This window comes from Haliaeetus leucocephalus, unplaced genomic scaffold (genome assembly GCF_000737465.1).
Source record: "Haliaeetus leucocephalus isolate CR32 unplaced genomic scaffold, Haliaeetus_leucocephalus-4.0 Scaffold140, whole genome shotgun sequence".
NCBI classification, from domain to species: domain Eukaryota; kingdom Metazoa; phylum Chordata; class Aves; order Accipitriformes; family Accipitridae; genus Haliaeetus; species Haliaeetus leucocephalus.
In genome coordinates, this window is record NW_010972576.1 from 7000315 (window position 1) to 7015469 (window position 15155).

General features: G+C 47.8%; 1 protein-coding gene across 1 annotated transcript in view; it reads right to left on the reverse strand.

The window, feature by feature from the left end:
- Positions 1-2034: 2034 nt before the first annotated feature.
- The window catches only part of MFHAS1 (malignant fibrous histiocytoma amplified sequence 1), a 30011-nt gene continuing 16890 nt past the window's right edge, over positions 2035-15155 (reverse strand). Inside the window, exon 3 of the mRNA XM_010561026.1 lies at positions 2035-2165. Coding sequence (XP_010559328.1) covers positions 2035-2165 — 131 coding nt within the window. The remainder of the gene's footprint in view (positions 2166-15155) is intronic.

Sequence of the window (15155 nt, forward strand, 5' to 3'; positions counted from 1 at the left end):
GCCACAAAACTCACTTGTCCAGGAACAAATCCAGGGAATCCCGCTATAGCTCATTTCAAGAGACTTTCCTCCAAGCAGGTCTGAATTAAATGGTACCAAGAACATTTTTACATTCATCATGAGATCCAAATGGGTTTTCAACACACGATCAATGGGTCCACAGAATCCTATCCCCAGTGCTTTCCCTCTGGCCAGCGGCCCTGCCATCTGCAGCAATCATTTTGCTTCATGCCTCATTGTTATCCCCGACCTCCAGGTGACTGCGTCCACTCCAGCCATGAGGCCCCCACCTGGGAGCTGCCCCCGCCCCACAGCATTTCACAGTCCAAAGTCCCATCAATCCCCGTCAGCATGCAACTCCAGAACTGGAGACATGGGAGCACTGCAGAGCATCAGCCATGTTCTGCCCAGTGGAAAACCTTTGGCACCAGCACTGACGATTTATCTGGAAGAGGAAAGGATAAAGAAAAAGTAATGTAGCACGAGCAGCAGGGTTCATAGCGGTTGTGATGAATAACCTAACATGCACAATTTTCACTAGGCTTCTAAATAGGGAGGGTGAGGTCTTTAAAAGTAACACAGGCCTTTTTGAGAACACAAGTTTCCTGTCGGCAGAGTGACTGTGAAACTGGGGCACAGTTGTTAGATGTTGTGAAAGGCAGGCTGCAGGACAGGAGGACAAGTGCACAGGCACAGCCTGACAGCACAGTACAACAAAACTTGCAACCTGAGGTTAGAAATCTGCTGAGCCAAGTATGCACCCAGGAGGACCAAATGAAGTCAGTGGTGACCTGTGGCTCAGGATAAGGGCGGCTACCTTGTTTCCTGCCCCAGGTGGAGACTTCCAACTTCACCTTCACACAGCTCAACAGCCACTCATTACTGAAGCTATTCTCCAGCAGGATGAGCATATTTTGGGGTGGGAGGGTACTGAACAGAGAGAACAGCATCCAAAGCTACTTTCAGATACTGAAGTGAGAGTAATAGGCATTCACATGCAGCACAGCAGCAGCCACCAGCAAGATACTTGGCTTGCTCCTCTAAGCTCCCTGCCTAATTTCCTTGCGCCACTCCAAGGAGAGCAGGCCATGGCTGCATTTCTGTTCTCATTTCAGAACATGGTTTAGTGGGCATGGCTGATGGCTGGACTCGATGATCTTGAAGGTCTTTTCCAACCTAAATGATTCTATGATTCTGCAAGAAAACCTATGCATCAAAAAGCCAAGGCACTGGCTGTTTTTATGAGTGTTGTTCCACATTTGTTCCCACCACAACACAGCTCTGTTTTCCAAGCATATCCCCACTCCGTGGAGTGAAGGACACATTGGCTATTGATACACAGGAGGGCAGGGCTTCTGTCCAGAAGGACCTCAACAAATTGGAGGACTGGGCCAACAACAGTGCTGTGAAATTCAACAAGGACAAGTGCATAGCCCTACATCTAGAACAGGACAACACCATGTATCACCATAGCCTGGAGTCCAGCTGGCTTAGGATCTGGTGGAGAACACGTTGAACACAAGGCAGCAGTGCATCTTTGGGGCAATAAAAGCCAAGCTGTAATAAGGAAGACTCAGACAGGACAGAAGGAAAAAAGTTCTGCCCCAGGAGGGCAGCGTTAACTCTAGAGTCCAGAGAGGTGGTGGCATCTCCATCCTTGGCAGTCATCAACCCTCACCTACGCAAAGTCCCAAGCAACCTCACCTGGCTGTGAGGGTGGCCCTGCTTGGAGCAGGGGGTGGACAGAGACCTCTTGAGGTCCCGCCCTACCTAAACCTGCCTATGATTGTATTATCTCCTAATCTGTCCTGCCCACTATGTGTCTTGCATGTGCCACAACACAGCTCAGGGAACACCTCAACCCATTTTACTGTATCTCTGATCCTTTGAGCAGGCTGTCTATATCCACAAATAATTAGAACAGTCCCCAGGCTGTGGGGCTGCTACCTTCCAGAAAAAATACTTAGTGAGGGTGTGTTTTACGTAGGCTTTCTGGTGTCTACTGACAGGTGAATGGGGGTCTGCTTTCAGGTCTCACTTGGAACAAGGGCTGATCACAGTAGGAGTTGGGGGGTAAACCAAGGCAACATTAACTCGCTCGCTGCCGTTCTTGGGACAGATGATCTCCGTCAGTCCCTCTGGTCTCGGCTGACTCAGCAGTTCTCCTGTGAATAAGGGAAAACAATGAAAACACTTAAGCATTGGCAAAGCAGTTTTTGCAATTTTTGCTTTTAGCATGCCCTTCCCCTCCCCCTCACCAAGTAGACATCCATGATGGATGCAAGTGAACACTGTAAGAGGGCTTACTGGTCCTGCAACCCAAGCAGGTCTCATCCGTGTAACCATGGTGAATGTCCTGGTGATTACAGCTTGGAGACATGCTGCTGCACACAAACGTAACATCTGCCATCTTTCCTGTCTCTGCTTTGAATCACCGCACACAGATGTGAGAGCTCCTTAGGGATTCATAGCATCTAGATGGAGCCTATTGAGATGGAGGTTTTAGGAGTAGGTGTTTTAATTAGGCTTTGGGGGCAGATGGGATCCAGAAGTTTACCTTCAATCTCCATGAAGAGGAAGAAGCTGACCTGTAGCATCAGCAGGAAACTCGCAGACAGGTAGAGAAAGCTACAGATACAAACCTTATTATTCACATCTGCATACTACAGCCATCCACACCCACAAAGCTACCAAAAAAGCAGCTGTCTTTCAGTTCAGGTAGAAGGATGCTACAAGGACCCTGCCAAGACCACCTTTTTTGGTATGAACCAGAAGGAAGATGGTCTGAAAGCACTGCTACAGACATGATTTTTACATCACTTCAGTATTTCTCCCCTAACAAATTCTAGGGAGGACCTCAAACCAGCCACAGACAAGCGTGCTTGACCTTTTCTAAACCCGTATGTTACCTCCTGTTCTGTCCCTGAGAAACTCTGCCCATTGCAGCTGTCCAGCTGTTGCTCCAGTACTGCAACTTCTGAGCTGGAGCTACCTAGGAGTTGGAGAAACCGTGCTGTTCTGCAATGGCTGGCCAGCTGCAGGCTGCTTCTCTTAGCTGCCAGAACAATATTTAGAAGCAGGTAAAAATACTCAAGAGGATCCTGTAACAGCCCTCTCCCTGGTCGCACTTGCCACAGCTGCCATGGGACTGCTGCTGCGTCCTGTCAGGGCTCTGGACCACACTATAATCTGCTGAGCATGCAGATCCCAGCTCCCAGCCATCAGCTCTTCCCTAATGGAGGCAATACGAGCTCTGTATTGAGTCAGTAGCAGCGGGGGGCTCTCACACCGCACGGTATCCCTCTGCTAAATGAGTTGCGTCAGCTCTGCTGTTCAAGTGCCAAGTTGGCAGCTCCCCACCACTGGCACCCTTGCAGCATGTAGTCCAGGGCAAGATGCAGGTCAGCACAGTGAGAGGGGAAAGCCAGGTGCTGCGATGTGCCCAGCTCCGAGGAACACTTCCCCAGCAGCTTGCTCTGAGCAACTCAAGTTTCCTCCTGGCTCCACTCCACACATGACTCGCCCCAGCAGGGCAGATTCCCTGGCCATTGACATGCCATCTCCTTGGTGTAGTCCAGCCACAGCTTAGACAGCCAATAGCACCAGAAGCACCTCTTGATACCAGTCTGGCAGGTAGGGTCTGCTCTCAAAGGCAATATGGGATGGGAGCATCCATGCCCAGCAAGCGCTCAATTCTTCTACTGAGCGTGTCGACAGCGGTGCCGAATAGCCCTACCCAAGGCAGAGGTACCAGGCCACAGCTGGCTTGTGCCAGCTAGATCAGTGACTTCCTTTACAGAGGAAGGCCGGCTGTAAGCAGGCTACAGTCACAGGTCCGTACAAAACTTCTGCAGCCATCAATCAAGCAGCCACCATGAGCTGTCCCCACTTCCACTAAAACACTCAAGATAGATGATTCTTGGACTCCCCTATTTTGAAACGCACTTGCAATAAATTCCTCTGCTGTTGAACACAGAACATCAGAAAAATGTCTCCCTGTGTCTAGCTGCGATTGACAGGCACCCCAGGAAAACCAGAAAAGAAATCATGCTTTGAAGAAGTACTGCCCAGGCTGCGCAGCAATGGCACAACAGTCAGCCCCATCACACATGAAGCCCCTCAAATGCTGCTTCCCTCCTCTCCTCCTCACACTGCTTCTCTTCTCACTTTCACGAAAAAGCAGCTTTAAAACCTCTTGGTTATTCCAAAGCAAGAACACATAATTTGGTATCGTGAAAGCAGAGGGGAGAGCCTGGCAGGGAACACACACACACAGTTCCCCTTGAGAAAGACCCCACCTCTGGGGCCAGTAATTCCAGTTTGCCCCCATGGTCTGCAATCTGAATTTACATTTGGTTTAAATATTTACCCTTGTCTCACACCCACACTCAAACCTGAAGCGGAAGAGCAGCTTTTAAGCCTTGCAGACATGTCTCCCAAAACAGAAGAATCGTGATGGTATTTGCAATTCAAAGTTAAATCTGCAAGGCAGCGTCCTCAATTACGTGAGCTGTTGCACACTGAAAGCAGCATTGCATCCCATCAAGCACGTACGCCACAGGGCTCTGTGTCCTAGTGATTCCCAGGTTTCCAACCCCAGGTTGACTTCCAAACTGCATTATTGCTAACAGTACTGAAAACACCAGCTCTGACAGGTGTGTCATAAAATCAGTGCACAATTATGTGCTTTAAAGACAGGGCTAATATCCATTAGATCTTAAACCAGAGGAGTGCAATAAGACCGGTCTGTCTGCTTGAGCCTTCATTCCCATTTCCATCTCCCTACTTCAGGAATCCTTAGATGGAGATTTCTCAGGCAGAGAAGATTGCTGCAGGGTAAAACAGATGCCTCATTTGCAGGCAAACCCGTTCCCACAGCTCTTCAGTCAACCCTCCTTTTCTTTACCTTCCCCTCTAGGTTGCCTCTGGGATAAAGCTCACCTCACTCTGTCCCCAGCCTCATCCACACCTTCTCCAGCCCCACTCCCATTTCCTGCTGACATACACACTGCTCCCCAGAAGACATGATTTTCTCACAGTTACTTCATGAGATACATCACAACACCAAGTAGGCAGAAGGTCACCTGTGCATCCTTCCTATTGCTCCCCCTCCCAGCTAAGGGATGTCCCACTGCCTTCCCACCATAGCATTCTCGTCCCCTTGTCTTTGCAAAGTGCTCATCTTTGCTGCAGAAACTCATCACAGTACTAAACCAGGCATAACTATCTAAATCATGCTTCACATCACTGCTAAATAAAAGCCAGTGCAAATCCCATTGCAATATGCCATCTTCAGAGCTCAAACTAGCATTGAGACACTGCTGGGAGAGTTGCACACTCTCCAGTCCCAGAATCTCCTGGAGGTTTCAGAAACCTCATGTTTCTATTCAGAAATTATTCAAGCTGCAGGAGATTAGAAATAAAAGTCTTCAGGGCTGTGGCAAGGTGGGAAAGAAGAGATCAAACGAAGTATTGCACTGATACAAAAGAAAAAGTGAAGTGCCTGGTATGCAGTGGTGTTTGCTTTGCTTAACTGTTAAGTTTAAATGTAGCTAGAGCAGCCCATGTGTGCAGCACTTGTTCTACCCCTGTGTACAGACTAGCCAGTCTGCATTTTGATTGCACATTCCTTTATGAGCATGTCACAAATTTTACTGGAAACCTCAGTTCTGCTGCCCCCTCTGAAAGGCTGCCCTGCAATAGCACAGACACAAACCACAAAGCTTATCCTAGTCTTGACGTGGCCTTGGTTTTAATGTTAACTTCCACAGAAGCCACTAAGGTTTTAACCAAAACTCCCAACTATTTTGTCTTAAGGCTAAAGACTAACACGATCGAGTTTTTGAAGAAAAATCCCATCTTCTGGGAGACAAATCTGCATCACGAAGGTTATTCAGCTGATTTAGGAGTATGAGCCCTATTTGCAAAGGCCCTTTAATGCTGGATACTTGCTGATCAAGGCCTGATTTTTAGATGCATCTAAGTCCCAGTTCAGGTGATAGCAGAGTCACCCACCAAGCCTGGTTAAAAGCACCTGCAAATAGACAACAGATGCTTTAGACGCAAACTCCTTTGCTGCCTCTCCATTTACAATGGCAGAAACAGTGCAGAGGAGTTGCATCTGTCCCATGGCCATCCTCCTGGTGTTTTGGCACAGAAACAGGTCTCCACAACTGGGTAAAATGTGCTGTACAGCAGGCTAAGGCTGAGATATAAACCAAGACCCTGTCATGAAACTACCATAGTTGGTTTTGGCTGCAGCACAAGCTGGTTTGTAAACTCCCCCAGGCGGATGGGGTAAGCGAGTCATGGTGCCCACACTATTTAAAAGAAACCTGCTACACGTGGGCGGTCACAGGCAAAGATAGGAACAAACCTTCAGTCATGCCCAAAGCTCTAACAGAAGGGCCTGTTTCCTCTCAGCATTAGCCAGCTCACCCGAAGCAGGTATTTTTATGTCAGCAAGATGTTCTTTGCTGCCACTGTTTTATCCCAGAACAGACACAGGAACGGCCAACTTTGAGCTGCTCATGCTGGGCTCCCAGGCCAGGCCAATGCCTGCAGCCTGCAAGGATAACTGCATGTGCCAGACAGAGCGTAACTGTGTATTGCCACTCAGTGTGCGAGGAAGACATTTCTACTGCCATATATGCCCAGGAACACAGAAAAGCATCACTGTACAATTTTTGGTCAAGTACAGAGTTAGGTACATTATTCCTTCTGTCCTTGATTTACTATGATTTGGGGAGGGATGCCTCCCTCGGGGCCCATGCCAGTGATCAGACCCATGCGTGCTGCAAAGCACACTTCACTGGACTTTAGGAAATACCCATGAAATGCCAGATACCCATGACAAATCAGAGATTTAGGAGGGAGGCTGACAGCAAGAAAAGTGAGTACTTGCAGTAGTGTTCGGTTACTCCAGGCTGGCCGCCAGACAAGGCCAGCTGTAAGCCTACTTGGCTGCCTAACAGAGAGAAGAGTTTTGCATGCAAGGAGGAAAATCCCACCCGGACCATTTGCCTTCACGCAGTTCCCACTGCAACGGCTGTGCTAAGTGGCACAAGGTTCCTTGTTCATGTGTCAACAATCTGCAGCAAGGGCACAGGGGTGAGAGACTCTGCTCCGGCCTGCCGTGCCACCTCCTTTCTCTCAGAGCTCCCAGGAGAACACATTTGCACAGTATCAGCCTGATGGTGTTTCTCATTTTCATGCTGTCATTCCTGCTGTCAGGATCTGGACTCCATTAGGACAACCAGCAAGCAGTGGATGAGCAGGACCCTGGTCCTCGCTCCGTGGTGCTGCTTCTCTCTCTCCAGTCTGCTTGGGACGTTGAGGCCCATGCTTCATGACAGGGGCATGAGACAGCCAAAACCAAGCTGTTCCTACATCCTGCCCTGCCTCAGCACTGACCCACTCACTCCACCCCATGCCCCAGAGCTGCTCCAACCACATACCCGCTGGTTTTTGCAGCTCCACTGCTCATTTGCTGTCCTACCCCAAATCCCTTCTCACTTTTCCTCCGTGCTGAAGGCCTTCAGACACCAACCACTGCAAGTGGGGTTGGCAGGAGACAGACTCTACATCTCAGCCTCAACTGCTTCTCTGTCAAGCCTCCTTTGACTAAACCTTCCTTGTGACATCTCTCAGCACAGCACCCAGCAGTCATGCCTTCAGAAAAGTAGAAAATGGAACACTTCAACACTGCCCACGTACCAACAGCATGTGTCCCGTGCTCGGTTTCTAACAGCAGTCAGAAAGCAGGGCTCACAAGAGAGCCCTAGGTCCCAGGACACCCCTCTGCTTCGCATGTGTCCTACCCCCTTTCATCCATACAACTGCAAAGAGATTGGGGTTGGAGAAGCTACAGCTTCTCTGCCTGGCTGTTAGTTGTTTTGAGGTTCAACAGCTGGAGCACTTACACAATTAGATCAAACCTGTCACAAAGGCAGGATGAGTTGAATAGACACGTACACAGATCTCCCCCTCTGCTGCAAGCACAGGCAACACCCTCACACACTGGGACTTTGCAGCCAGCTCTACAGCAGACGAGAAATCTGCCAGGAGTCTTGGCAGAACAAGAGGGAAGGAGATGGTGTCTCACACCAAGCCTGTTTCTACTCCACGCCATTTAAATCTTGTCTTCACCACTCCCTGCTTGGATGAAATGAGTGAGTTGCTTCCTGCAAATGTTGCTGTGCATGACACACAAGCTTATTCTCAAGCACTGCGCACAGAAAATACTGCTCTGTATTGGTATGAATTTTTAATATGCTCCTCACAGCACTGCCTGCATGTCACGCACAAAAACATTCCCCAGAAAGTTAGAACTCTGCACTTTCCTTGATTTATTTCTAGAGTCCTGAGCGACCTTATCTACCTGGCCTGCTTGGAGCAGAGGGCTGGATTGAGACCTCCAAGTTAGGACTTCATTTTCTTCTCACTGGATGCTATTCTCCTGGCTGCAAATGTAACAAAAATAAAGAAGCTGAAAGCAGAGACATCACAAAATGGAGCAGAGCAGGGTGAAATCCACATTATGAACAAAAGTTTCACACACCTCACATTGCAGTCCTGCTTAAAGGAGCTTAAAACTAGCAAACAAAACCAACAACAACCCCAGCCTGTGAAAGTGCCCCAGTGGGAGAGACCACTGTGGAAAAAAGGAACAGAGAAGAAAACTCTGTTGGTAAGCACCAATCACAACAGCAGGCTGGTGAGCAGAGCCATCCACCAAGTACTGCATGTGCACAGGAACATATCAGCTTGGGATTAAATATAGTTAAAAAAGAAAGGCAAGGCTTGAAAACAGAAAGTGAAGCTTGCTCTGGAAATGCAGAGTGAGAAAGCAAGCCAGTTGCAAGGCAAAGGACCAACCTGCAGAGATGAGTCCCCAAGACCAGAAGCTGAGAGCACAGAGAAAGGATGTGGAGAGCAAGAAAGAGGGTCAGAGCTTTCCAAAATATGCAAAAGGAACTGGAGCCAATTTGCCATTTCTCCTTTGAAGGGTTCAAGACCAAAAATGTCAGCAGTGACACCTTCCTTGAACACATGAGTAGTCTCCTGTGGGTGCTCAGCTCCACTCCAGAGCATCACAACTGCCAGAGAGACAGGCTCAGCCTTGGGGCTGCTGCCTGACCCAAGCACCAGATTGCTTTCCAGCCCTTGCATTCATAGCACCAGCTGCCTCTCAAGCCAGCACCTCATCTCTAGGCCTCACAGCTCTGGCTGTGGACATGTATATGGCTCACCTTGAATATTTCCCCCAGTTGGCTGCACAGGAAAATGTTTTCCCAAGGCTCTTAATTCATGACAGATGGCAGAAACATGAAACAACCTCCATGGTGGATCTCTGGAAACAGGCAGTAGTGCTTTTCAGCTTGGAGCTGACAAGTCTAGGTCAAGCTTCAGGACCTAGAGCTGGAGTTCCCCAGGCCAGGAACCCCAGACCACCTGCAGAAGCTGTGCTCTGCTCAGTTCAAGCCCAAGCAGCTTTCCCACCGCAGCTGAGATCACCTGCACTTCACCTCCTACCCAAGGAGCTACCAGGCTAATCACGCTGGTGGGAAGCCAGGGACAGTGCCAAAGGGTAAGGTGGTCTGCAAGGCCTGCCCAGGAGACACAGGGAGATAGATGCTGTACCTGGCAACTGCTACCTCTAATTTTAGCCACTCAGGGAAGGGGAGAGGTCACACAAACACCAGCTAGAGACTGGAAGGCTTAAGGGCGTTAAACACCCTCCTCCCTCCCCAAGTCTTGAGAGCGTCAGCTAGCTCTTAACCCCTTGCTGTCACAGCAGAAGAGGACACTGACACACCTCAGCAGTTGCAAAAGCTCTGGGCAAGCCTTTGGCACTGGATGGAACGTAACTCTGGGTGGAGAACTTGAGTGGAAAGCATTTTGGATGCTTGACTCAGCAGCTACAGGAGGGTAATTATTCAAAATGCCAATTTACACCTCATCTACTAATTTCCCCAACATGCGTTATTTGAGATCATCCCTTACCAGTGTGGCAGTACAAGGTTTCCAAGTATAAAACTTGGAAAACTCTACATTTGTCCCAAAACATTAGTTAATTATCTTTCTCTCAGGCACACAGAAGTTAATTATAGTTAGAACTGGAATTCAATTAAAAGCAAAATGAAAACCCCACACATTCCCCAAACCACACAATTTGGTACTTCCTATCTCCATACTCACAAACCAGAATGGAGACAGCAGGAGGAGATCATCAAAACAGCTCCATCAAAATAACTCCAGGAGCAGCCATGAAGGTTTCCGCCCTTCTGTCTCATTCTGACAGTATGACATAAGCAGCTCAGAGAAATAAAGGATGGTTGACATCTAACTTATTCCTAAGCCAGTGCGGGAAACTGATCTACCATCAGTGTGGCTAAACAATGCATTCAACATCTCTTTCCTCTTTCCGCAACTGGTGAAATACTGAGTGCAGAGAGCATTTATGCCTGGTAACAATGACATCTCAGCAAGAGGCCTGCCATGAGGAGAGGAGGCTGTGACTTTTGACACCACCACCCCCTCCAAAAAGATGGGGTGAGGGGGGATGTGAACATGATGCCATTTCTCCTCTGTCCCATCAAACTCAATCTATTTCAAATAGTATTTCAGCATGAGTAGCCTCCCTTGTCCAGCTTCATCTCTACCTGTTCTTCTGGGCACTCCATTCTTCTTCTCCCTGTGCAACAGGCAAGGTGGGAGCAAGCCACCTCTGCCCATGAGTGACCACAGCAGGCACTGGAGAAAGTAAGTGACCAAAGAGGGCAAGTAAACAGCACAGCATAAAGGCAGGAAAATGAAAGGGGACACTGGGGAAAAGTTGAAATAAAAACCAAAGCATCCTCCAAATTGCTGAACATTTTGCTGCCCTTCTAATATCTAAAAAGCTCCTTGAATTGGCAGGTTGCAACACAGCACTTTCGGATGACTGCAATACAAAGCCATGAAAAATTGACTTACTTCATTAACATTTTAGGACCTTATTAGCTGGAACGAAATTGACTGTCAAGGCATTTTAAGGGAGAGTCATGGTGTAATGAGCTCAGTGAGAATTATCCTCATCCCAGAATAGAAACAGGTCTGTCACTGAGCAACCAAGCCCAGAATCTACCTTTTGGTTATTTTTAATTCCACCCCTTCAGCCATATCTGCCATGAGCACTTTCTCATTCTGCCAAGGCAAGGCACCAGCTGGAGAGAAAGCTGCAGCCAGCCCCGACCTGTCTGCTCTCACCCAGTAACAGCAAGGCACAACTGCATGCAGAGCATCCACCTGAACGCTAGACACCACCAGCTGCAGCCAGTCCAAACAGCAACAATTCCCACCAGCCATAAGCCCACCTTTCCAAACAGTAATTCCAAAGCTATTACACCCTCATCACAGAGGAGATGCTGAGCCTTCTTTCATCCTGATGATTAGCATGCTGCAGGTCCCACTAAAGGAAAAAAAAGAGTTTAAGAGTTCCCAAAGCCATTACTATGATAAAGTTAACAGGCAGGGTTCACTGTAGTCTGCAGGGACCCACCAGGACCGGTCAGCATCCTGCTGGCTCCGGCTCTTTGCATTTGGGTCACAACACGTTAATAGCTGGCCACGTGAAAAGCCAGCTCCTGGAGCGGGGCTTACAAGACTTAGTCTCATGGACTTCCAGCCTTATGCAACAGATGAGGCAGGGCCAAGTCTCAGCCTTCCCCTCTGCTAAATTTAGAGAATTAGGCAAGCCTGCAAGTCATTTTCCTCACAATAGTTTGGCTACAGTATTGCACCCAGAGCTGGCTGATCATTTTTCTGCCTGCTCCAACGCAAGAACTAGGAAGCCTCAATGCAGGTACTGCAAGGTGCACTTGAAGAAAACCAAAGGAAGCAGTCCAGCACCTGACACAGCCTGCAGAACACCCTGCTGCAACAGGCTCTAGATTTAAGAAGCTCACAAGGGTTCACGAAGAGACTGGACCAGTAACTGGCAAAGTGTCTTTAAGCATTACCGAAGAGACAAATCCTTGCGCTGAAGATAGACAAAGGCTGGGAAAGCACTTGGGACAAGTTTTTTCTCCCAGTTGGCTTGCTCCTTCCCCGCAAGATGTCCACGCATGCCATGACTGAAGGTAGGATCCTGGCTAGGCAGCCCCTCTTCTGGAAGTTCAGCAAAGTCCAGCTTGGGAGCGAAATACCTGCAGTTCCCCTTGTAGTAGCCTTTTACATTCTGCCACAGCAACCTTTTTTTTTTTTTTAAATTTACCTGCTTTTCGCCAGCCAAGAAGAACAAACCAAAACACATGCAGGACATACATGTACATGTGCTGCCCAACAGTCTTCCCTGAGATTAAATAAACTCCTTCCTGGGTAAAATTAACTTGGCTCCATGAGTTGCTGTTGCCTTAGGGTCATTCCAAGGCTTCAGTGTGTTCTGCAAATGGAATTGGAGGGAGCTGTATTTTCAAACCTGCATAGTAAGTATTCTCTTCCAGATCATTAAAGGTGAGATACATATGCAATAGTCCTCTGTAAAGCTATTTTGGTCACTCTAAAACCCTTGCTGTTCAGCAGGACAACCACAGAGCCCACTTAAGCAAAGGAACAAATTATTTTTATTTTTTCCCTCCATCATCAACTGGTCTAAGGAACAAAATCTAAACACCATAAGTCCCATTCAGGCTCAAATGTTAAGTCAAGTAAATGTTTTACATGGTAATTGAACCAACTTGAACTAATCCCTGTTTTAACCTATTAACATGACTTTCTATTGAAGCCACTTTACTGTGGAATTTGATCTATGCATGTACATCAGACAATTTATTCTAGGCTCATGCTTAATTGGAGCAAAATGCCTCCTTGGTGCTTCTCCTACAAAGCTACCCACTTCCTGCTGGTAATAACTAACACCACACTACATGCTGACCACAGGTATGGCTTTAGCCGAGTAGGAGCCTGCAGGATCACAGAAGTTTCCTTAATTACAAGGGCATCAGATCTAACTTGCTTCTCTGTATATATTTTTTCCCTTTACATTGAAGTTTCACGAGTACATCCTTAGGTCAAGTGTTTCTTCCTTGTGAGACAGCGTGATGTAGATTTGCATGAAGCTATATGGCTGAAATCAGAGAAGCAGAGCACTGAGACCAGTGGCCAACTCTCTTCTGGGTCTCATGGGTAAGGCTGGTATCTTCTCTAAAAGCATTCCTGGTACATAGGGCAGTGCCCAAGCAGCACTCCACAGAACTCAGAGCCTGAGTTTCGCTATGCCAACAGAGGTGGAGAACTGATTTTTGTTTCAAATCTTCCCTATTTGTTTGATTTAAAGTATTTTTGTTATTACCAAAATTGCTCTCTCTGAAGTCTGAGTGAGCTGCTGGCTTTGCACTGCTCAATGGTCAAGAACAAAGCTCTGTCTGTCCTTCTACTATTAAGAGCTTTTACTTGTCCCCTTTTCCAGAGGGGATGAGAACTAATCTTTTAATTTTTTTTTTTTCCTGTGATTCCTCAGTACTTCCAATCATTTAACCATTCTTCTCTGAACCCTCTCATTCCCTAATATCCAATCAGGCGACAACTAACAGCTGTAAATCAAGGCAATAACTAGCTTTTGCTTACAAACACCTTTTCCCCAAGGGAAAGTGCTTATTTATGGACTTAACATTAGACTGTTTTACTACCTCTGCTGAAACCAATTCTTACTACTTTTTATTCTGCCACTGGAACGCCTTCCAATGATAAGTCACACACGTTCAGAAACAATAGCTTTGCTACTTAACTCCTGCAGAGTTCATTGCCTGCTAAATGCCATCTGGTCTGGGGTTCTCAGTGCCCAAAAATAAACTGCAGCATCCATCTTTGCTGTTTAAAAATCACTTCTATGGCGTCATGTTTGCTACTGAAACAGGAAGGAGCCCTGGGGGCTGTAAAGAACTCATCAGCCTCCCAGGGAGGCAGCAGGATTGCCAGGAGAACATTTCACTCCCCCACTCCCTTGCACCTTCCCAGGAGCTGCCTGCTCCACTATGGGACTCTGGGACAAAGCTGAGCTCCTTCCTGGCCCCCTAACTATTTGTGCTGCAAACCTGTATTCCTTCAAGGTTTTCTCCAGGCAGCTTTCTACGAGGTGGATAACACTGAGGTATTTACTCCCCAGTGTCATTGTAACATGGCCGTGGCCTCCTCTCCTTCAATGTTTCACCAACCCACCTGAACCGCAAGCTGGCTGGCTCTCCTCTGGATGTGCCCAGCACTGATCCCCTCAGAGGGATCTGTCTTGGGAAGAAATAAACTTAAAACTTCCCAGTCATTTACTTCTACTGATCAAAGAGATCTTAAGCATATGGTCAAGATACCCCAAAAGTGAGGACTATTGGGACTGGAAAAGCAGGAACCAGCAGGATGCTCGCTTTCAAATGCCATTCAGTGCTGGTGTTCAGGCCCCAACCAGGATTGCTCTGAGGGGAGGTGAAGCAGATGTGGCAGCTCAAGAGATAGCTTCTGCCAGAGAAGTGGGCAAAACACTGGAGAAGGAGGAGGAGAACAGAAGACAGCATGTTACAGAGCTACTCAGAGATCATGCGTTATTTTAGACAGTGCACTGCGCACAATACAATGGCAGAGCAACAACCAAAGAAATAAGGTCAATCACACAAACTCACCCAAAAGGCCATTACAAGAGAAGCAAAGAGCATCCCCTCCTCTGCTGTGTTTCATCCAGGATCCCAATTTGTTCCGAGATGCAGGAGTCCCTGGAGGACCACCAGTATTTTGGACATAAGACAGTTTAAAGGGGGAGCATGAGCCAGACTGGACTAGAAAGAGTCTTTCCTTCCCTTCACCACCACCAAAAGTTTGCTCTGTGAGGCAAAAATTCAGAGAAAGCACAGACCTAGTGGCTGCTTCTATTTGCACACATAAGGATTTTGCATGCTTGGTGCTAGTGAAAATGTGTCCCACAGCTCTGGACTTCACCAGCAGCTGCCTGGGAGCCAGAGGCACCCATGTCCCTTCTCCATGATCTGGTTCCCTCCCACCTCCCTCAGCCTCCTGCATTTTTCTTAAACACACAAGCCAAGAGAACAGTCCTCCAAGCAAGGCAAAGCTTTATCAAAAATGACTTCCGATTAAAAAGTTTTAAATCCTTCTGTAATGATGACTGGATT